The sequence below is a fragment of the Capsicum annuum genome, chromosome 12 (assembly GCF_002878395.1).
Source record: "Capsicum annuum cultivar UCD-10X-F1 chromosome 12, UCD10Xv1.1, whole genome shotgun sequence".
Classification (NCBI taxonomy): Eukaryota; Viridiplantae; Streptophyta; class Magnoliopsida; order Solanales; family Solanaceae; genus Capsicum; species Capsicum annuum.
The window spans coordinates 232,369,868-232,393,728 of NC_061122.1; the positions used below are offsets into that span (position 1 = coordinate 232,369,868).

Below are 23,861 nucleotides of genomic sequence, written 5' to 3' on the forward strand. Positions count from 1 at the left end.
CTAATTAATTATTACAAGTCATTTATATATTAGAATTAATAATATTTTATTATTATATTACCCTAATTAATTATTATAAGTCATTTATAGAAAATTAATAATATTTAATTAAAAAATAGATATTTATAACGTTTGTTTCAGCTACTTTAACCGTGATTTTATTATATCATCCCTAATTAATTATTATAAGTCATTTATGTATTAAAAAATTAATAATATTTTATTCAAAATTAAATTACTATATTACCCCCTATCATTTACTATATTACCCCTAATTGCTCTATGATTTACTATATTATCCCTAATTAATTATTATAAGTCATTTATATATTAGATTAATAATATTTTTTAATTATATTATCCCTAATTAATTATTATCAATCATTTATATATCAGAATTAATAATATTTAATTAAAAAAATAGATATTTATGACGTTTGTTTCAACTGCTTTAACCGTGATTTTACTATATCATCCCAAACGATTATTATAAGTCATTTATGTATTAAAAAATTAATAATATTTAATTAAAAAAATAGATGACATGTCTTCCTGCATTGGTTTCGACCAGTGCTTCGTCATTTACTATATTATTCCTAATTGCTCCGTGATTTACTATATTACCCCTAATTAATTATTATAAGTCATTTATATATTAGAATTAATAATTTTTTATTATATTACCCCTAATCAATTATTATAAGTCATTTATATATTAGAATTAATATATTTAATTAAAAACTAGAAATTTATGACGTTTGTTTCAGCTGTTTTAATCGTGATTTTACTATATCATCCCTAATTAATTATAATAAGTCATTTATGTATTAAAAATTAATAATATTTAATTAAAAATAGATGACATGTTTGCCTATATTACCCCTAATTGCTCCATAATTTACTATATTACCCCAAATTAATTATTATAAATTATTTATATATTAGAATTAATAATATTTTTTTACTATATTACCCCTAATTAATTATTATAAGTTATTTGGTTTCGGCCACTACTTCGTCATTTACTATATTACCCTTAATTGCTCCATGATTTATATGTTACCCCTAATTAATTATTATAAGTCATTGATATATTAGAATTAATAATATTTTTTTATTATATTACTCCTAATTAATTATTATAAGTCATTGATATATTAGAATTAATAATATTTTTTTATTATATTACCCCTAATTAATTATTATAAGTCTTTTATACATTAGAATTAATAATATTTAATTTAAAAATAGATATTTATGACGTTTGTTTCAACTACTTTAACCGTGATTTTACTATATCATCCCTAATTAATTATTATAAGTCATTTATATATTAAAAAATTAATAACATTTAATTAAAAAATAGATGACATGTCTGCCTATATTACTCCTAATTGCTCTGTGATTTACTATATTACCCCTAATTAATTATTATAAGTCGTTTATCTATTAAAATTAATAATATTTTTTACTATATTGCCCCTAATTAATTATTATAAGTCATTTATATATTAGAATTAATAATATTTAATTTAATAAATAGATATTTATGACGTTTGTTTCTGCTTCTTTAACCGTGATTTTACTATATCATCCCTAATTAATTATTATAAGTCATTTATATATTAAAAAATTAATAATATTTAATTAAAAAAATAGTTGACATGTCTGCCTATATTACCCCTAATTGCTCCGTGATTTACTATATTACCCCTAATTAATTATTATAAGTCATTTATGCATTAGAATTAATAATATTTTTTTACTATATTACCCCTAATTAATTATTATAATTCATTTATATATCAGAATTAATAATATGTAATTAAATCAATGTACATTTATGTTTGTATCTTATCAATATCAAATTTTAGTGATAAAAAATATTTATAGCGTTGGGTCTGTGCTGACATAGGACATGCACCACTAATTTATGAAGATTCACAAGTAAATTAATTTAAACTAGATATTGCAATAATAAAATCAAGATTTTTCAATATTTCAAGGATTAAAAGCGCGATGTTCTTTGATCAATAACCTATATCTAACAAAAAAAAAATTCTAATAATTCGTCACTAATCCATTGATAAATAGAATTAGCATCAGATTTTGCTTTTACAGTAACAAAACTTGTTTGTCTATAAAATATATATATATATTTTTTTTGCTGGTTATAAATAATTAATTTTACTCTGATACATTTTTTAGAGATTTAATTGCACAATTTATTAAACCGTACAATTTCAATCAACAAAGTCAATGGTTGGTCACTTTTTTGTGACTATCAACTTGGTGCTTCATCAAAAATGTCAGTGTGTAAATTCCAAAAAAGAAAAAAAGTATCTTAAGTTAGGTAAAGAAAAAAAAATTCACTACTATTAGAATAAGTACCTGTTTAAAAGAGAAAAAGTTTAATTATTTTATCCTTGATTGTTATTTAAACAATCTTGACCAATATGGGTTGTGGTGCAGTGGATGAGGTTGTTTCACCCTTAATCCGAGGTCGAGGGTTCGATCCTGGGTACGGAGAAAACTCTATTGGGAGTGCTGCCACCTTAATTGGCCCTGCAACGCGCGATTCAAATTAATCAAGGCTCCAATGCGGGCAGCGGACATCGGATGAAAAATCAAAAAAAATAATCTTGTCTATCGAAAACAACCCTCCATTGACTGCTTACGTTTTATCCTCCGAGATTTTACTTTATGAAATATACTGAATATATTATTATTGTTGTTATTTAAACAAGCATGACATGATCATAATTAAAATATTTGTAGTTTTCAAGAACAATTATGAACTAAAAGAAAAGAATTGGTTGGACATCTTATATTTAATTTTCACGTTTTCTAAAAATCACTCAAAATATCTTTAAGGAATATTTTAAAACCTTAATTATGAATATTTAAAGACACTTTCCTGTCTTCCTTTAAGATTTTGCTTAGCTTACAAAATTAACTTAATAACAAGAATGACATAAGACATAAACGTGCTTTATAACTTGACTTTAACTGATAGTTATGTCCTTGAATTTTGATTGTGAATAGGTATTTAAATTTGTATAAAATTAAACAAATAAACGCATGCATCTAATATAGCGTTCTACGTGGCAATTTGTATCCTACATGGCGTCCTACATGCATTATGCCACATAGAACGAGTGTGTTTACTTATTTAACTTTATTTAAAGTTACAACATATCTATGACCTCTAACTTTAGATGCGCACGAGTAGACACTTAAACTTGTATCAAGTTGAACAAGTAGACACATACGTCTAATGTGGACGCCATGTACAGCAAGAATTATCCACGTAGGACGCTACATAGGAAATATGTGTTTACTTGTTCAACTTTATACAAGTTTAAGTGTTTACGTGTTCACACCTAAAGTTGGAGGTCATAGATGTGATTTGAGACCAAGTTAAAGAGCATGCTTATGTATTATGCCTTATTTAAATTTAAATGTTTACTTCTGTACATCAAAAGTTAGAGATCGAGCGTAAATGTCAACTAAGGCCGAGACAAAGGACACGAAATTTCTGACTTAGCCAGTGTTGCTGCAGTGGCCGAGCCAGGAATTTGATGAACAATGTGTAAATTTTCTTGTCAGTTGCGTTAATGACGTTAAGAGTGTACAAAATCAAATACACATTTTCATAATAACTAACATTTAACCTAATTCAATATATTTTTTCGATGAAAACTGTGCACCTGACCACAGCCCATAAGTGAGTGAGGGAGTTTGTTAAACTGAGGTCAAGACGAAAGGCACAAAATTTCTGATTTCGCCGGTGAGGCCACAGTGGCCGAGCCAGGAATTTAACGAATAATGTGAAAATTTTCTTCTCAACTGTGTTAATGGCGTTAAGAGTGTTCAAAATCAAATACACATTTTCATAATAACTAACATTTAACCTAATACAATATAATTTTTCGACGAAGATGGTAACACTGGCCACCGCCCACAAGTGAGTGAGGGAGTTTGTTTGGTAAGAAGTTGCCTCGAAATTGTAGTATGAAATTCACGGGTGATTCACTTTAGTCCAATTCACAAGTCACAAGATAACATAAACATAAAAGAATGAAAATAATGCCAAATATTCCCACCCACCCACCCACGCAACACATCTCAAACACATTTTTTTTTTTTTTAAATATATATCACATACATTTTTTATTTTCGATATTTGCATCAAAGTCCCGATTAATTCGGATCGCGTATTGTAGGGTCTATTCTGAGGTAGCGCTTTCAATAAAATTTTCTCCATAACCAGGATTCAAACCCGAGACAGAATAAAGCAATCTCATCACTACACCGCAACTCATATTGGTTATCACATACATCTTCTAGTATTACCCCATTAAGGGGTCGTTTGGCAGGAGGGATAAGGATAATTAATCTCAAGATTAATTTAGAAGAGAAGCTTATTCCTTGTTTGGTTGAGACAAAATGCATGAGATAACTCATTCGGGGATTAGTTATCCCGAGATTATAATATTTTTCTCATTCCTCTACAAAATTAATAATCTCGAGATAACTTATTTTACAAATGAGGACACCTAAAAAATAAGATTATATAAAGCAAGGAAAGGACTACTATGAGATACAAAATTAAGTTATATAATAATGATTGTTGGTGACTTTATTGACTTGTTCAAAAGTAAATTTTGATGTATTCAACGATTATATTTTTCACTATATATATTGAACACTATCATAATTATGAACTTAAAATTTTAGTGAATACTTGTATTTTGTATAAAAGACACTGTTTCGTTGATTTTTCTTTTTAATCTCTGGGTATGTATATTTAGATAACAAGCAAAATAAAAATATTGAATGTAAATATAAAAAATGATTTGTCACTATGGTGATCTTATTTGTTCATTTATTAAAATATTGACATCGTTTACAAAAAAATTCTAGTTATAACAGATTCACAAAACTTAATTAATAAAGTTAAGTTATTTTTGTAATAATTTGTGATCAATGAATCCAAAGTTGTTATAAAAATATATAATTTAGAAATTTTAGCTTAGCTATTATTGTAACAATTTGTGATCAATGGATCCAAAGTTGTTATAAATATTAATATAATTAAGAATTTTTAGCTTAGCTATTTTTGTAACAATTTGTGAACAATAAATCCAAAGTTGTTAATAAATATATATAATTAACAATTTTTAGCTTGGCTATTTTTGTAACAATTAGTGGACAATAAATCCAAGGTTGTTATAAACATATATAACTAAGAATTTTTAGCTTAGCTATTTTTGTAACAATTTGTAAACAATAAATCTAAAGTTTTTATAATCATATATAATTAAGAACTTTTAGCTTAGCTATTTTTGTAGTAATTTGTGAAAAATGAATCCAAACTTGTTATTAATATATATAATTAAGAACTTTTAGCTTAGCTATTTATGTATCAATTTGTGAATAATGAATTTAAATTTGTATAATGAATCCAAGTTTGTTATAAACATATATGATTAACAACTTTTAGCTTAGCTATTATTGTAACAATTTGTTATCAATAAATCCAAACTTCTTGTAAACATATGATTATTAGATAAATAAAATTACATACAAAATGAGAAAGAAAGGTAACAACACCATCATAATAAATCAGTCGTTACGTCATTACAAAATTATTGATTTAATAATACGATAATATCAAATTTAAGTAACAATCAGAATAAATGCCATATTTAATTTAATCTACTAATACGGTAACAAGTAGCAACCATGCATATCTTTAATATAAGATCACAACATTAAGAAATACCATCTCCGTCCTTTTTACTTGTCACAATTTGCTTTACGAGACTCAATTCAATTAATCTTTAAAACTAAATTTAAAATTGGATATTCAAAAGTTATACGAAAAATAAGTTAGCAATCTTTTTTTATATAAGTAATATATGCTGAAAAAATACATTCGACAAAAGTTCATGCAATTGGACTCTCAAAAAACAAAAGACGATAAGTAAAAATAATCGACCTTAAATTCCGTGCTCAGTCAAACTAACAGAGTTATATCTGTTCATGTTTGTTAGAAAATCTTGGCACCACTTCTGTCAGTACCTCTTCTGTTGTTATTATATATATATACACACACACATCACCCTATATTTGTGTTTATATATATTGTTTATTTTACCTATAAGTGTCTCAATCTTTTATGTTTTAAGTATGAACATGAGAAAATTTGATATGTAGTGTAAAACAAACCACACATACTTAGCTTAAACTCAATTATTTTTTTGGTCTTCTTATTTAAGCTCCTAATTATAAGGTTGTTATTTTTTTCTTGAAAGTTCAGTTTTTGGTGTCTAATAATTTTGATTATAATGTTTCTCATTGTTTTGTTAGGCACATTTCTATGATTGGATTTTGATTATCTTTTGTTATCTTGATGTTATATTACGTCTTTTCTAGATTGTTTTTATTTTGATCCTCACCTAAATTGTTTTTACCTTGAATCGAGGGTCTATCGGTAACTGCCTCTCTACCTCACCTATTGCTTCTTGCTACTATATTGCGTCTTTTCTAGATTGTTTTTATCTTGATCCTCACCTAGATTGTTTTTACCTTGAGCCGAGGGTCTATCGAAAACTGCCTCTATACCTCACCTATTGTTTCTCACTACTATATTACGTCTTTCTTAGACTACTTTAATCTCGAATCGAGGGTCTATTGGAAATTGCCTCTCTACCTCGCCTATTGTTTCTTGCTACTATGTTACGTCTTTTTTAGACTGTTGTTTTCTTGAGTCGGGGTGTATCGAAAACTGCCTATCTACGTCACAGTCACCTCTGAGATAGTGGTACGAAAACTGCGTACGCTTTACACTGTTAGTATTTTTGTTGTTGCTTTCACTTGTGACAAAAAATATCTATATTTTGTGGATAATTTTTGTTATACAAGAAAACAAAACCATTCTTACCTTTCACGGGACTCTGGTATTTAGTTGGCTTAATTGTCAACATTCTTTATTCATTCATTGCTATAAATTGGTGGGGTTTGGTTTTGCTTTCTTATTATTCTAAAATAAAGTTTTTTTTGTTGTTGTTGTTCTTTAAAGGTACAATTTTTTAATGAATTTTTAGCTTATGGGGTTCATTATTTTGATCAAAATTAAGTTTTTTGTTCCTTAAAAATACAATTTTTATTTAAATTTGAGCTTTTCTTGATTATTTTGATCAAGATGAAGTGTTTTGTTCTTTAAAGATACATTTTTTGTTGAAATTTGAGCTTTTCTTGAGAGTTTCCATCTTGTTTTTGTTGTTTTTTTGGCTCTTTTTCTCCCACATCGTAGTTTTGTCAGGTATTTTTGTTAGTGTTCTGTCTGGTTCAATTGTTCTGAACCAGTTCATTTCACTAAGTTGTTCTGTTGTAGTGGGAAAATTACCCGATTTTCCCAACAGTTTTGATAAAAATGAAGTCTTTGATGTTGTTGAAAGTGTGGGGGGTGCTGGTTTTGGCTATGTTATGTGGGGTTGTTAAGAGTAAGGAGTGTACCAACATTCCAACTCAATTATCATCACATAGTTTAAGATATGAGTTGTTATCTTCAAAGAATGAATCATGGAAAGAAGAGATGTATTCTCATTACCATTTGACTCCAACCGATGATTCGGCTTGGAGTAAATTGCATCCAAGGAAAATGTTGAAGGAGGAAGAGAAGTTTGATTGGATGATGATGTATAGACAGATAAAGAATTCTGGTGGTGTTAAAGGGATTGATGGTATATTGAATGAAGTTTCACTTCATGATGTGAGAATTGAACCGAATTCGATGCATGGAATAGCTCAACAGACTAATTTGGAGTACTTGTTGATGTTGGATGTTGATAGTTTGGTGTGGAGTTTTAGGAAAACTGCTGGCTTGGAGACTCTTGGTAATGCATATGGAGGTTGGGAGGCTCCGAATGTTGAACTTCGCGGTCATTTTGTCGGTTAGTCCTGTTGTTTTACATCTTTCTGCATTTCACATTTGATTTCTTGTATTGGTAACTGCTGATGTATGTTCTCATTACTTGTCGTTCTTGTATAACGCATTGCCTTGTATGACGTTTGTTTTGTATGAAAAAAGTACACTTCTATTGAGCAACTTGAATTCGTAAAAAAGATATTTACCAAAGATTTGTTATATTTCTTCCCCTGCATTCCGCTTTTGTGCATTGATTCTTATATGTTAGTCCCTCCGTTTCAATTTGTTTGCCTGGTTTTTAAATGACACGGAATTTAAGAAAGTAAAGAAAACTTTTGGAACGTGTGCTCTGAAACTAAAGATATATAGAATATATACCAAAATGTACTTTAATCTTGTGTTCTTAAAGAGTTGCTAAGAAAGAAGAGACATTCGTTTTGAAACAGACTAAAAAGGGAAGTAAGACAACAAATTGTAATGGAGGGAGTAGTTTTCAATTAGTGTGTGAATTACAAAACAACAGTCTGGTGCACTAAAACTCCCGCTGTGCGTAGGGTACGGGGAAGGGCCGAACCACAAGGGTTACTGTACGTAACCTCATCTTCCATTTCTTCAAGGAGCTGTGTGAATTAAGTACTTATCATTGTCAATGTTTAGCACTTATCATTGAAGTTACTTAAACGAAGAAGTTGAAATTCATATAGCCGAGGAGCTCAACTTGTTTGGAACTGAAGCGTAGTTGTTGTATCGATGTTTAGTACTAGACCAGTGACCAGAATACAGTAGCATATTTAGTTGGTTTCTCCGTACTTGTTGCCTCTCAGAATGTTTACTTTCCGACCATTTAAGATAAGATTTCGTCATTTGCACTTCATTTAATTATACGTGCTCGTATTCATGTATGATTTATTCACTTACTGACGTTAATCGTGATTTGAAAAGGTCATTACCTTAGTGCCTCAGCACAGATGTGGGCTAGCACACATAACGAAAGCCTCAAACAGAAAATGTCTGCTGTTGTTTCTGCACTTTCTACTTGTCAAGAGAAAATGGGCTCGGGGTATGTATCTGCTTTTCCATCTGAGTTATTCGACCGATTTGAAGCTATAAAACCAGTATGGGCACCATACTACACGATTCATAAGGTGAATTAAACTAATTTGTTAAAAGTTCATGTATTTACGTCTGTTTGGTTCTTGAAGAAGTGGCTTATTTTATCGTTGGATTGAAAGATAATGGCAGGTCTCTTGGACCAGTATATGATAGCTGGTAATGATCACGCTTTAAAGATGACTACATGGATGGCCGAATACTTCTACAATCGAGTGCAAAACGTGATAACAAAGTATACCATTGAACGACACTGGCGATCATTAAATGAAGAAACTGGTGGCATGAATGATGTTCTTTATAGGTTATACACTGTAACGGTACGTATATTATGTCAAATGTACTTCCTTACAATTTCCTATCTTTCTAGTTTCTGTCGCATAATTTCTATTCCAGTCGATGTTGATGTAGCAAATGAGCGTAAGAGAACTGATGTCTTATTCGGAAGTCTCAACTGGATTTGAATTAGATACAAATGTATGTGAATTTGACACTTTCTTTTATCGGTTTTGCAGGGCGATCCAACGCATTTATTGCTGGCTCATCTCTTTGACAAACCGTGTTTTCTAGGACCCTTAGCTTTAAAGGTGTAAATCACATTTCTCCGCGAATTCTAATTCATCGGTTCACATTAAACTGTTCTTTCTTGTAGTTATCGTAGTACCATTTCTGTTATACTCAACTGAATGCGTTGTAATCAAATTATCTAAAGTACTTAACTGTTTCGTCTGGAGGAGACGATCCTTTTCTGTCCCATTTCTTAATATCTTATATTACAACAGGCTGACGATATATCAGGTTTTCATGCCAATACACACATCCCAGTTGTTGTTGGAACTCAAATGCGTTATGAAATTACTGGTGATCCCTTATACAAGGAAATTGGGACGTTCTTTATGGATATCGTCAATTCTTCCCACAGCTATGCAACTGGTGGGACATCAGTCGGTGAGTTTTGGTAAGAGCCAACCCTAGAAATTTAACTTAATCAACACATCAGTTTTGTATCGTGTTTGATTTAGAATGCTCTTTTATGCACAAAATTAGCTCCTGTTTGACATTTAATCCCGAGCAGGTCTGATCCAAAGCGGTTGGCAAGCACACTACAAACCGAGAATGAGGAGTCCTGTACGACCTATAACATGCTGAAGGTGTGTTAAAGATTTTGCGCCTTTGTTTTTCTCTTTTGTTCTATCTAGAGGAAGAGAGGGTACAAGTCTAATCAATTCATGGAGGGTAATGTCTAGTTAGGAATGAAAATTTTATTGCTTTCTTTCATCGAGAAAGGAGAAAGAGAGAACGGAGTAACTTAATGTCCTTTGAAGATTGATGTTGAATCCAAGATTTCCTCGTGTGTTTTTGATATCTTTGTAGGTTTCCCGACACCTATTCAGATGGACGAAAGAAATGGCATATGCTGATTACTATGAACGCGCGTTAACAAATGGTGTACTCAGTATCCAAAGAGGAATAGATCCTGGAGTTATGATATATATGCTTCCTCTTAAACAAGGTGGTTCGAAGGCTCAGAGCTACCACAAATGGGGAACACAGTTCGATTCTTTCTGGTGCTGCTACGGAACAGGTGATTATTGACCTTCCGAGTTTACCTAAGATTCGCTATGAACACCTGTAATGATTTGAATTGTTGGTTTCCATTTGTGTTCATTAAAGGAATTGAATCATTCTCCAAGTTGGGAGATTCTATATATTTCGAAGAGAAAGGGAATTCTCCAGGACTTTACATTATCCAGTATATACCTAGCTCTCTTGATTGGAAAACTGGGCAGGTCTTGGTGAGTCAAAAAATCGAGCCTGTTTTTTCGTGGGATAATCGTCTCCGAGTGACCATTACAATATCTTCAAATGGGGTACGCGTTCATTCTGTCGTGTTATATCTCTTTTTTTCTGTGTGTATCTATCATGCTTTTACCTTGAGTGTCGTCTTTTGAACAATCAGTAAATTCTATTCTGTATGTTTCTTTCAGCATTCAAGTGGTGCATCGTCTACGTTGAACTTGAGAATACCGACCTGGACACATTCAAGTGGCGCAAAGGCAACCTTAAACGGAAAGGATTTGTCTCTACCAACACCAGGTGTGACAATTTCTTTTATCATCAAATCATTTTCTTTACCTCGTTATGGTCTTTATATAATTGATATCTTTTACGAAAAAGTTGTAAGGTGTTCCGTTTCTACTCGTTAATGCAGGTAATTTCCTGACTGTTGCCAAAACTTGGGGCCAAGGCAACAAGATTACTCTCGAGCTACCCATGATTCTAAGAACCGAGGCCATACAAGGTACTTCTTTTGAGTGTTTCTAGTATACTTGACAGTTTTTTGTGTGGAGAGGGGATCTCAATGATTGTGTTACGACTAAAAAGACTCTCGTGTGATGTTTCAGATGACCGGCCTGAGTATGCATCCGTTCAGGCAATTCTTTATGGTCCATACCTTCTAGCTGGTCATTCTAGTGGTGATTGGGACATCGTAACAAAATCAACCACTGCTCTTTCGGACTTAATAACTCCCGTTCCAGCTGACTATAACGCCAATTTAATATCTCTGATGCAAGAATCTGGTAACACAACATTCGTTCTGACAAACTCTAATCAGTCAATTCAAATGGAGAAGTACCCTGAAGCCGGAACAAATGCTGCTATTAGCTCTACGTTCAGACTCATTTCACTCGACAAATCATCTGTCAGTCCTTCACAACATAACGATCTCATCGGAAAACAAGTCATGTTAGAGCTCTTTGATCTACCCGAAATGTTCATATCTCATCAAGGACAAGAACAAAGTCTAGGAATTGCAGCCTCCTCAGACGAGGGTGGTTCTTTGTTCCGTGTTGCAGCAGGATTAGATGGGCAAGGCAATACAGTTTCTCTCGAATCTGAATCACAGAAAGGTTGTTTCATCTCTAGCGGTGTGAACTATGGATCAAGTTCAACTGTCAAACTCAGCTGCAATACGAAGTCCTCGGACGCTGGATTCAAACAGTCAGCAACTTTTATATTGGGAAATGGCATTAGTGAGTATCATCCTATTAGTTTCGTCGCGAAAGGGGCAAAGAGAAACTTCGTTTTGTCACCATTGCTTAGCTTTAGAGATGAATCTTATACTGTGTATTTCAACATTCAATCATAGTGTGGTAGCCAGGGAGGTTAATTAGTACTGTTGCAGATGACAATAAAATCAAATATTTGCCTACAATCATGAACATTTGTTTGTCTAGTGTTTACTTGTCCGGTTTCTTGAACTGGAGTTATGAGATTTGACGATCTCGAGTATTAGATAATCCTTAATTTATCCTAACAAAAAATTATCGAGTATTTGAATGAAAATCGCCGAGCAAATCCATATTTGACCAAATCCATTTTTATTCATATTTAGTAACTAAATTAGTTTTATCCATGCTTATATGAGTGTATTACAATCTGATCTATTTTCAGTTCTTCCAAATCCCATTCAATTGCTCATTTTCCCACCCCTATTTATATCTGTATAGTTTATTTACCCATAAGTATCTCATCTTTTATGTCTTATGGTATGAAGTTTTTGGAATTCTTGAAAGTGTGGGGGTTGGTGTTTTTGGCTATGTTATGTGGGGTTGTTATGAGTAAGGAGTGTACTAATGTTCCTACTCAATTATCATCACATAGTTTAAGATATGAGTTGTTATCTTCAAAGAATGAATCTTGGAAAGAACAGATGTTTTCTCATTACCATTTGACTTCTACCGATGATTCGGCCTGGAGTATTTTACGTCCAAGGAAAATGTTGAAGGAGGAGGAGAAATTTGATTGGATGATGATGTATGGAAAGATTAAGAATTCTGGTGGTGTTAAAGCGATTGATGGTATATTGAACGAAGTTTCACTTCATGGTGTGAGAATCGAACCAAATTCAATGCATGGAATAGCTCAACAGACTAATTTGGAGTACTTGTTGATCGTTTGGTGTGGATCTTTTGGAAAACTGCAGGTTTGGAGACTCCTGGTAATCCGTATGGAGGTTGTTAGGCTTCGGATGCTGAGCTTCGCGGTCATTTTGTCGGTTAGTACTGTTTTTACACCTTTCTGCATTTTTGGGTTATTCTCGTTCAGGGTTAATTTCATGTATGGTCACTGCTGATATGATTGTTCTCATACTTTTGTGTTGCATGAAAATATTACACTCTTATTGAGCAACTTGAAATCAAAAAACATATTGAAATGTCTTAAATCAATATTTACCAACGATTTGTTATATTGCTTCCCTGCATTCCTCCGTTGTACTCTTTTAGTACGAATGTATTGCCATTTGTTTCTGTTATATATATATGTCGATCCCCACTTGTTCCGTACTTAAGTGTAGATGCTAACTTGGTGTTATATCGATGTGACAATGTTAAGTATTTGACCAGTGACCAGAATACTGTAATATGTTTAGTTGGTTTCGCTGTACTTGTTGCTTCTCAGTATGTTTAGTTTCCGGAAATTGAAGATAAGTTTTTTGCATTTTGCTTCATTCAATTAATACATGCTCGTATTCGTGTATGTTTTATTTATTCACTAACTTTAATCGTAATTTGAAAGGTCATTACCTTAGTGCCTCCGCACAGATGTGGGCTAGCACACATAACGACAGCCTCAAAACAGAAAATGTCTGCAGTTGTTTCTGCACTTTCTGCCTGTCAGGAGAAAATGGGCTCGGGATATCTATCCGCTTTTCCATCCGAGCTTTTCGACCTATTTGAAGCTATAAAACCAGTATGGGCACCATACTACACAATTCACAAGGTGAACTAAACAAACTTGTTAAAATTTCTTGTTTCTAAATATGGTTTTGTTCTTGAAGAAGTGGCTTATTTTATCGTTGAATTGATAGATATTGGCAGGTCTCTTGGACCAGTATACGGTAGCTGGTAACGTTAAAGCTTTAATGATGACTACATGGATGGCCGAATACTTCTACAATCGAGTGCAGAAGGTGATAACAAAGTATACCATTGAAAGACACTGGCTATCATTAAATGAAGAAACCGGTGGGATGAATGACGTTCTTTATAAGTTATACAGTGTAACGGTATGTATTTATGCCAAATGAACTGCCTTACAATTTCCTTTCTAGTTTCTGCTGTTGAATTTCTATTAAGGTTGATGTTGATATCACAAATGAGAATAGATGTCAAATTTAACACTTTTATTGGTTTTGCAGGGCGATTCAAAGAATTTACGGCTGGCTCACCTTTTTGATAAACCATGTTTTCTAGTACTCTTAGCTGTAAAGGTGTAAATCACACTTCTCCGCGAATTCTAATTCATTGGCTCACGCTAAGAATGTTGTTTCTTGTAGTTATCCTAATCACCATTTCTGTTATGCTCAACTGGCCGCGTTATAATCAACGTGTCTAAGAAAGTGTACTTGATCCTTTTCTGTCCCATGTCTTAATATCTTTTGTTACACCAGGCCGATGATATATCAGGTTGTCATGCCAATGCGCATATCCCAGTTGTTGTTGGAAGTCAAATGCCTTATGAAGTTACTGGGGATCCCCTGTACAAGGTAAACTAATTTGCTTTCGAGTTGTTTCACAGGAAGTTCGATCTTTTTAAGTTATTGAACTTTGTCCGACAGGAAATTGGGACGTACTTTATGGATATCGTCAATTCTTCTCACAGCTATGCAACTGGTGGGATATCAGTCGATGAGTTTTGGTAAGTTCCAATCCAAGAAATTTAACCTAATCGATGCATGAGTATTTTCTCGCGTTCGATTAAGTATTCTTCGTATATGCATAAAATTAGCTCCTCTTTGACGTTTGGTTCTGAACAGGTCCGATCCAAAGTGGTTGGCAAGAACCGAGAATGAGGAATCCTGTACGACCTATAACATGTTGAAGGTATGTTACAAGATTTATGCCTTCGTTTTCCTCTTTTGCTTTATCTAGCGGAAGAGAGGATACGAGTTTAATAAGTTCGTGGAGGGTAATGTCTCTTTAGAAATGAGAACTTTCATAGCTTCCTTTCTCAGTGAAACGAGAAAGAGTGAACCGGAGACATTAGATGATTTCTTCCTATCTATCCTAGCATTGGTGGAAAAAGTTACCTCCGTGGAATTAGTCGAGGTGCTAGAAAGCTGGCCGAACGCCTAAAGTACTATTGCAGCTTATATTTGTTCATAGGCGAAGAACCAAGTGATGTAAGTTCTTTTTGATATCTTTGTAGGTTTCTCGACACCTATTCAAATGGACGAAAGAAATGGCATATGCTGATTACTATGAACGCGCGTTAACAAATGGTGTACTCAGTATCCAAAGGGGAAGAGATACTGGAGTTATGATATATATGCTTCCTCTTGGTCGTGGCGTTTCCAAGGCTCGGAGCTACCACAACTGGGGAACACAATTCGATTCCATTTGGTGCTGCTACGGGACTTATCCAGTATATACCTAGCTCTCTTGATTGGAAATCTGGGAAGGTCTCGGTGAGTCAGAAAATCGAGCCTGTTGTTTCGTGGGATAATCGCCTTCGTGTGATAATTAGAATATCTTCAACTGGGGTATGCATTCATTGTGTTTATGTCATATATGATGCTTTTACTCGAGTATCGTCTTTTGGACGATCAGTAGATCAAATTATGTATGTTTCTGTCAGCGTTCAAGTGGTCCATCGTCTACATTGAACTTGAGAATACCGATCTGGACACATTCAAGTGGCGTGAATGCAACCTTAAACGGAAAGGATTTGTCTCTACCAACACCAGGTGCGACATTTTCTTCATCTGATGTCTTACTATCAAATCATTTTTCTACCGAGTTATGGTCTTTATATGATCGATATCTTTACAGAAAAAGTTTTAAGGTGTTCTGTTTCTACTCGTTGGTGCAGGTAATTTCCTGACTGTCACCAACACTTGGGGCCAAGGCGACAAGATTACTCTCGAGCTACCCATGATTCTTAGAACCGAGGCCATAAAAGGTACTTCTTTTGTGTGTTTCTAGTACTCTTTTATCAGTTTTTGGCGTGGAGAAGGGATCTCTCACGATTGTGTCACGACTATGAAATTCTCTTGTGATGTTTCAGATGATCGGCCTGAGCATGCAACGGTTCAGGCAATTCTTTTTGGTCCGTACCTTCTTGCTGGTCATTCCAGTGGTGATTGGTACATCGTAGCAAACTCAACCACTGCTCTTTCGGACTTAATAACTCCCATTCCAGCTGACTATAACGCCAACTTAATATCTCTGATGCAAGAATCTGGTAACACAACATTCGTTCTGACAAACTCTAATCAGTCATTTCAAATGGAGAAGTACCCTGAAGCCGGAACAAATGCTGCTGTTAGCGCAACATTCAGACTCATATCACTCGACAAATCATCTGTCAAACCTTCAGAATATAAAGATCTCATCGGAAAACAAGTCATGTTAGAGCTCTTTGATCTACCCGAAATGTTCATATCTCATCAAGGGCAAGAACAAAGCCTTGGGATCGCAGACTCCTCAGACGAGGGTGGTTCTTTGTTCCGTGTGACAGCTGGTTTAGACGGGAAAGACAGTACAGTTTCTCTCGAATCTGAATCACAGAAAGGTTGTTTCATCTATAGCGGCGTGGACTATAAGTCGAGTTCAACTGTCAAACTTAGCAGCAACACGAAGTCCTCGGATGCTGGATTCAAACAGGCAGCAAGTTTTACATTTGGAAATGGCATTAGTATCATCCTATTAGTTTCGTCGCGAAAGGGACAAAGAGAAACTTCATTTTGTCACCATTGCTTAGCTTTAGAGATAATCTTGAGTTAATAACTCAAATGGTCACTCAACTTTGGACTTTTATCCCAAAAACTCACTCAACTTTGGACTTTTATCCCAGAAAGTCATTCAACTTTGATCTTTACTCAGAAAGTCACTCAACTTTCACATTTTCACTCAGAAAGTCACTCAACTTTCACATTTTTACTCAGAAAGTCACTCAATTATGTGAAAGTTGAGTGACTTTCTGAGTAAAACTGTGAAAGTTGAGTGACTTTCTGAGTAAAGATCAACGTTGAGTGACTCTCTAGGATAAAAGTTCAAAGTTGAGTGACTTTCTGGGATAAAAGTCCAAAATTGAGTGACCATTTGAGTTATTAACTCGATGAATGTTATACTGTGTATTTCAACATTCAATCTTAGTATTGTTCAAGATGACAATAATGAAGCATTTGCCTACAATCTTTAGAATTGTTTGTCTAGTGTATACTTCTCTTGATTTGAATGTATCCTCACAAAAGATTATCTAGTATTTGAATGTACGGAAAAGGGACAAATATACCCCTGAACTGGGATAGATGCTACATATACATCCTCCGTCATATTTTGACTATACATATATCCCGACCGTTAGTGTGAGGGACACATACGTACCATTTCATTAACGGCAGGAGGATATATGTACCCAAAGTATGACGAAAGATATATACATACCATTTATCAGTGTCATTGTGAAATACAAAGATCACCTCCACCATTTTCTCCTCTCGTTCTCTCTTACATAAAGATCATTCTATCCAACTTTCAGACATCAAAATACGTTTCGAACCTAAAGAATTAGGATAAGAGATTTTCGAACAAACATATTATAATGACATAATACATAAATATGACCCTAAACTTAACACCAAATTATAAAATTGACCTTAAACTTTGATAGTGCACAAGTAGGCCCTTTAACTATACAAAACCTAAACAAAAAGACACTCCAATTTTGCAACTACACGCGTGTACCTCACTTGCTCTGACGTGAATTACTAATCCACTCATATGGTGCCACCTAATAAGAAAATCACATTATAAGTATGACCTTTAACTTTGTCGGTGCACAACTAGGTCCTTTAACTATACAAAAGCTGAACCGAAAAATCCTTCAATTCCAACTCGGATGCGCGTCATTTTGCGTGTACAACACGTAATTTTCCACATAGGATCGGGGTGTTTATTTGTTCTGGTTTTGAATAGTTAAAAGTCCTATTTATGCACTATCAAAGTTTAAGGTCAATGTTATAATTTGGTGTCAAGTTTAAGATTATGCCTATTAATAATTGAGCCAAACTATCAACCAAAGAACAAAATAAAATGAGTAATTTCACCCTTTTCAATTTGTTCTAAGCCTCATTTATCACATGACAATATAAAGATCACCTCCACCATTTTCTCTTTTCGTTTCTCCGTAATAAGGGTCATCCTATTCAATTTTCAGGCGTAAAGATACATTTCAAATTTAAATAATAATCATAAGAAATTCCCAACAAACATACCATATGATTCTCGTTCTTCAAAATCCACGCTTTTCCAAACTCACGGAACAAACAAAATTCTACAATTCCTCTCCAAAACAAACACTTTTATTCACCCTATATAAATAGTAATAAGAAAATTAAAAAGGAAAAAAAGTCCTAAAACTCCTAAACCTTTCCCATTTTCTCTTTTCGTTCTCCTATAATAAGCGTCATCCTATTCAACTTTCCGACATTAAAATACATTTCAAACCTAAATAATCATCATAAAAAATTTCCAACGAAATATCATATAATTCTCGTTCTTAAAAATCCACGCCTTTCCAAACCCAGAAAACACACAAAATTCAAGAATTCTTTCTCGAGACAAATACTTTTATTCACCCTATATAATAATAATAATTTAAAAATAAAATTTAAAAAATAAAATAAAGAGTCCTAAAATCCTAAAACCTCCCACTTTATTGTCAACGCTTAGGAACCTGACACTTAACCCCCCCCCCCCCCCCGCACCTATATACCCCCTCTATACCTACCCCCAGTACAGTCCTCTTCTTCCCCACCCCACCCCCTCTTCAAAATGCTGCTTGAATTAATAATAAAGTGAGTGATTTCTTGATTTTCAGTTTCAGTGGGGTGTTTCATATTCTTGAAAAATACCAAATGTATCAAGTTTCTTCTGATTTGTGGTAAGTAATTTCTTTTTTCTGTGTGTTTTAAGCTTGTGGGGTATTGTGAATTTCTGTTTAATTATATTAAATGGGGTTCCTTTTTCATAGATTTTAAGGTTGTTGTAAAATGGGGTTCCTTTTTCACAGATTTTAAGGTTCTTTTTCATAGATTTTAAGGTTGTTGTAAGATGTGGTTGGGGGACTTTAGTTGACCTATTGAATGTTGGTTAGTAAAGATGGGATCTTTAAAATTGTTTCACTTTCTGTTCTTGTTTAATTACTTCATTTTATTGCTTTAAATAGGACAAATAGTTTAGCAGTGGATTCATATAGCTGAATTGATTGATATTGATGAGTCTTGAAGACAAAAAAGTTATCAGCTTACCGAGGACATGACCTTAGGTAGGAGGTTATGGAGGGGACGAATTAAGATAGAAGGTTGGTTAGACAGTTGAGCGTTGTCTTGCTTATCCTTCCGTGCTGTTAGCCGTAGTATTACTCTTGTAGTTTCTTTTCCTTTGAGTTTGGTTACTAGCGTCAGGTTGACTATAGTATTTTCCTATGCTGGTTGGACTGTTTTTTCCCCTTGAGCCGAGGATCTATCGAAAACAACCACTTTATGTCCAAGTAATGGTAAGGTTGGCATACTCTCTACCCTCCCCAGATCCTACTCTGTGGGATTACACTGGGTATGTTGTCGTTGTTATTCCTACATGATGCTGGAAATGGGAATGGCAATTAGATTCTTGTTAGAGTGTCCTACATTAGTTGAAGTAATATGGTGTTTGAGATCCTTAACTCGCGAGTTAAATTTTGGGGTTGAGTTAGACGCGGGAGAGCCAAGACTGTTCCCATTGTTGTGTTCCACAATATTGGGCTACTATATCAAATCTTTTTCATTGTTTCACTTTCTTTTCTTTTTTTCTTAATAGACAAATTGTTTATTGGAATTTAAGAGCTCCACATGATTTATATAGCTGAATGGATTGATATTGGTAAGACTTGACAACAAAAAATTGTTTCTTGATTCTCACATGATGATGGAAATGGGGGATAGATTCTTGTTAGGGTGTCCCATGTTGGTTGAGACACGAATGGTGAGCTTATGGCGATTAGTTTCTAGTACGAAATAATAGACATTAGGCATTTCTGAGCGAAAAGAGGGAAGCAAATGAAGGGAGGCATTATGGGCCGACTACCAGAAAACCAAAGCTTAGTAGACTCAGTCACGTTGCTTTTGGAATACTGATGGCTATTGAACATTATCAATAAGCGCTTAACTTTCCCAAGGCATAGATATCTAGAATAACGTAGTGGCTCACAAAATAAGGATGTAGAGAAAGTCTGGTGTAGAACTTAGTGACTCTTGCTTAAGAAAAAGTAGTTGAAGGAATATGTTGCTTTCTCCGTATATGGTTTTGATAAACCTTACGTCTTGAGCTAAATTTTGGAGTTGAGTTAAACGCAAGATCCACCCTTCCATTTTATTGTGTTTCACAATGTTGGGCTTCTATATCAAGTCCAGGGCATGCAAGCGATGTTAAGAGTGTCTCATATTGGCGAAAGGAACGAGATGTTGTCTCACCATATGATCTCTTTTGACAATCCTTACTAGATAAGTTTAGATTTTAGGATTGAGATAGGCCAACGTCGATTTTGTAAAATAATTTTGGGCTGGTTTGGTTTATAAACTGCGTGTTTAATTGAGAGAAGTGAGAACTTTGAAGTTTTGAGCCCATGGCATCGCTTTCTTGACGCTTTTGGAATCGAATGGATCATCCGAGCAACCATAAAAGAAAAAGGAACAGCTGGATGTTCTTCAAAGGAAACAAGAAGCTGAACTTATATGGAGAATGAACCCTGGCTTTGTATATTGGACTATCTCGATGGAAAGGAATTTGAGGTATTTCGAAGGGAAAAGCTAGTTCCATCCGGATTTTGAAGTTTGAATATGTGAGTAACTGGGCTACATGGTGTAATTTTGTGGAGATGTATGCTGCAAAATTGAGCTGCATTGTAATATTTTGACGGTATTACTCTTCAGCAATGTCTTGGTGCTGGAAGCCTAGAACCATATGAATAAAGACCGTACCTTAAAGAATGGTTTGAAATTTTGAGCAGGAGAATTCAAATTTGATGAAACTTAGGGAACTAATTTGGCGTTATAATGAAGCGATCTCTAACAACGCTAAAGATATGGTTGAAATAATTTTAGATTAGCAGGTGTGACTTTTTGTACTAGTTATCTTCTTGAGACAGCCAATTCTCTATGACGTTCCCCTAGTTTTTAAAATTGTTTTTTTTCTTTTTCGGGAGATAAGGATGATTGTGGGAATACACTGGGTATGTTGTTGTTTGGAAATAAGGATGACGTCCTACTATAAAATGATCAAATCTGCCTCTGTCCATTAGTCATATGGGAAGTTTTTGTAAAAAGCAGAAGCTCCGAGGAAAGGCTACTTAAAATAATTAGCATCATTCAGAACTCTGTCAACTGCTAGTAATATCTGTACAATGTTGTCTTCGATTCTTAGTAACTGAAAGTCTAAATTTTTGCAGAAAAAGTTATTTCCGTGAAGCGATATTGTTGAGTTGAAATGCTAGATATGAGTTATACAATTTGTTTTCAGCTGCATTTTCTTGCCTTCTCATCTTTTCTCCATTGTTTTTAGTATTCCCATGTTTGGAATCTCTTTGAGTTGCTTTTGTCTGCTTTTATCATAAATGTTTGATTTTGATATTGTTAAATTTACTAAAATCGGCTGAATATTTTGATCTGACTCTTTTTTTTCTGTCTACTATTTTCAGCCTGCTAAACAACATTGCTGTTTAGTGGATTACTTCAACAGAAGTTCAAGCTGTCTAGTGTATGGCTTGCATTTACAAACTAGCAAATAATGGGCAGCAGTCGATTTCCAAAGCGCTATTTAATTGTATTTCTGACGTTCATCTGCACTTCTGTCTGCTACATAGAGCGTGTGGGCTTCTCTATTGCGTATACTGCTGCTGCTGATGCTGCAGAAGTAAATCAGAGTAGCAAAGGTGTGATTTTATCGACCTTTTACTATGGATATGCATGCTCACAAGTACCTGGTGGTTGGGCAGCTCAAAAAATTGGTGGACGGCGTGTCCTTCTCCTTTCTTTTCTCTTGTGGTCTTTGACATGCTTTTTTGTACCACTTGACCCCAACCAAACAATTGTGCTGGTAATAGCCCGCTTGCTCGTTGGTGTGGCCCAAGGTTTCATTTTTCCGTCCATCCACACTGTCCTCGCACAGTGGGTACCGCCGCATGAAAGATCGAGATCTGTTTCCTTTACAACTTCTGGAATGTACTTAGGTGCATCTATGGGAATGCTTATGCTTCCTAGTCTGGTGAAGTATTGGGGTCCTCAATCTGTATTTTTTGCTGAAGCAGCTTTAGGTGCGATGTGGACTTTACTTTGGTTCAGTTATGCGGTTGATCCACCTCGTTCTGAGCATCCAAAAGCAACTGCGTCGGGCTTTGGGGAATCCTTGCTGCCCCTCAAAGGGAGTTCAAAATTGAAATTTGAGAGTGGAGTACATTCCACCAGAACTCCAACAATCCCGTGGAAGCGAATTGTCACGAGCTTACCAGTTTGGGCAATTGTTGTGAATAATTTCACCTTTCATTATGCTCTTTACGTGCTCATGAACTGGCTTCCTACGTACTTTGAATTGGGTCTCCAGATCAGCCTTCAAGAAATGGGCTCTTCCAAGATGATGCCTTACCTTAACATGTTTATATTCTCAAATATTGGTGGAGTGATTGCCGATCACTTCGTCACGAGGAAAATCTTGTCTATAACTAAAACCAGAAAACTTCTAAACACAGTGGGTTTCATCGTAGCTTCTGTTGCACTGATGGCTCTTCCGTACTTCAGAACACCTGACGGGACTCTATTCTGTTCCTCCGTGGCTCTTGGTTTCTTGGCATTAGGAAGAGCAGGTTTTGCCGTTAATCACATGGATATTGCTCCACGGTATGCTGGAATCATTATGGGAGTTTCGAATACAGCTGGTACACTAGCTGGCATCGTTGGTGTTGATCTCACTGGTCGACTGCTAGAAGCTGCTAAAAACGCCCAGTTGGATCTTACAAGTCCAGAAAGCTGGACATCAGTGTTCTCTATTCCGGGGCTGCTCTGCATATTCAGTTCTTTTGTATTTCTAGTACTATCAACCGGGGAGAGAATTTTCGACTAAAGGTTTGTGCAGGTACTTTCTTATTATCGGAAGAAACAGTTCGAGGAGGAAGTATACATAGTCTTAGATTTGCAGTTCAAATTTGAAGGTTGTCGGAAATAGTAAGTATAGCTATTTGAGGTCATTGTTACATTTTTAACCTGATTTCTTTGAACCCTGCCGATTGCTGGAGATTATTTCATATGGTTCTATCTGCATATATTTCTTTGCAGCTTAATCGACTTATTCTTCATATTTTCGACCTGTGTTCCTGGCTATGCTGTAATCAATAAATGAAATGTTCATCCTATTTACGGTCAGTCGATGCAAGTATCGTAAAGTATTTCATGTATCATACTCAAAATAAAATGCTCAGCTACTTCATATTTGGTGTTGGTGAACTGTAACATCTATATTTGTATCAGTAGTTGATGAATTTAGCTCCTTTTTGCCACAAAAACTCTGGTTTTGTATTCTACATAAGCGTAAAGTTGGAGTAACTGGTAAAGTTGTTGTCATGTAACCAAGAGGCCACGGGTTCAAGCCTTGGAAACAGCCTCTGGCAGAAATGCAAGGTAAGGCTGCGTACAATATACCCTTGTGGTAGGGTCCTTCCCCGGACCTTGCGCATAGTGGGTTCAAGTCTTGGAAACAGCCTCTGGCAGAAATGCAAGGTA

At 34.5% G+C, this 23,861-nt stretch overlaps 2 protein-coding genes and 1 pseudogene across 2 annotated transcripts; all 3 read left to right on the forward strand.

Moving 5' to 3' along the window:
* Positions 1–6,133: 6,133 nt before the first annotated feature.
* LOC107850296 lies at positions 6,134–12,260 on the forward strand. Its single transcript, XM_016694713.2, has 11 exons — positions 6,134–7,961; positions 8,879–9,081; positions 9,169–9,366; positions 9,562–9,633; positions 9,829–10,004; positions 10,122–10,197; positions 10,421–10,631; positions 10,721–10,917; positions 11,035–11,143; positions 11,259–11,348; positions 11,452–12,260. Exons 1-11 carry the CDS (start codon positions 7,442–7,444, stop codon positions 12,195–12,197), a joined length of 2,598 nt encoding a protein of 865 aa, XP_016550199.2. The 5' UTR covers positions 6,134–7,441; the 3' UTR covers positions 12,198–12,260.
* An 11-nt stretch (positions 12,261–12,271) lies between these two features.
* Positions 12,272–21,877, forward strand: LOC107848776 (annotated as a pseudogene).
* Positions 18,418–23,570, forward strand: LOC107850295 (probable anion transporter 5). The gene is made up of 2 exons (XM_016694712.2): positions 18,418–18,997; positions 21,788–23,570. Exon 2 carries the CDS (start codon positions 21,877–21,879, stop codon positions 23,203–23,205), a length of 1,329 nt encoding a protein of 442 aa, XP_016550198.1. The 5' UTR covers positions 18,418–18,997; positions 21,788–21,876; the 3' UTR covers positions 23,206–23,570.
* The last annotated feature ends 291 nt before the right edge of the window (positions 23,571–23,861 follow it).

Coding starts and splice junctions, on each gene's coding strand:
- LOC107850296 (XM_016694713.2), top strand. CDS start 7,442: ATGAAGTCTTTGATGTTGTTGAAAGTGTGGGGGGTGCTGGTTTTGGCT. Junction 10,632..10,720: donor CTGGTGCTGCTACGGAACAG/GTGATTATTGAC, acceptor TGTTCATTAAAG/GAATTGAATCATTCTCCAAG. Junction 11,144..11,258: donor TTTGTCTCTACCAACACCAG/GTGTGACAATTT, acceptor TCGTTAATGCAG/GTAATTTCCTGACTGTTGCC.
- LOC107850295 (XM_016694712.2), top strand. CDS start 21,877: ATGGGCAGCAGTCGATTTCCAAAGCGCTATTTAATTGTATTTCTGACG.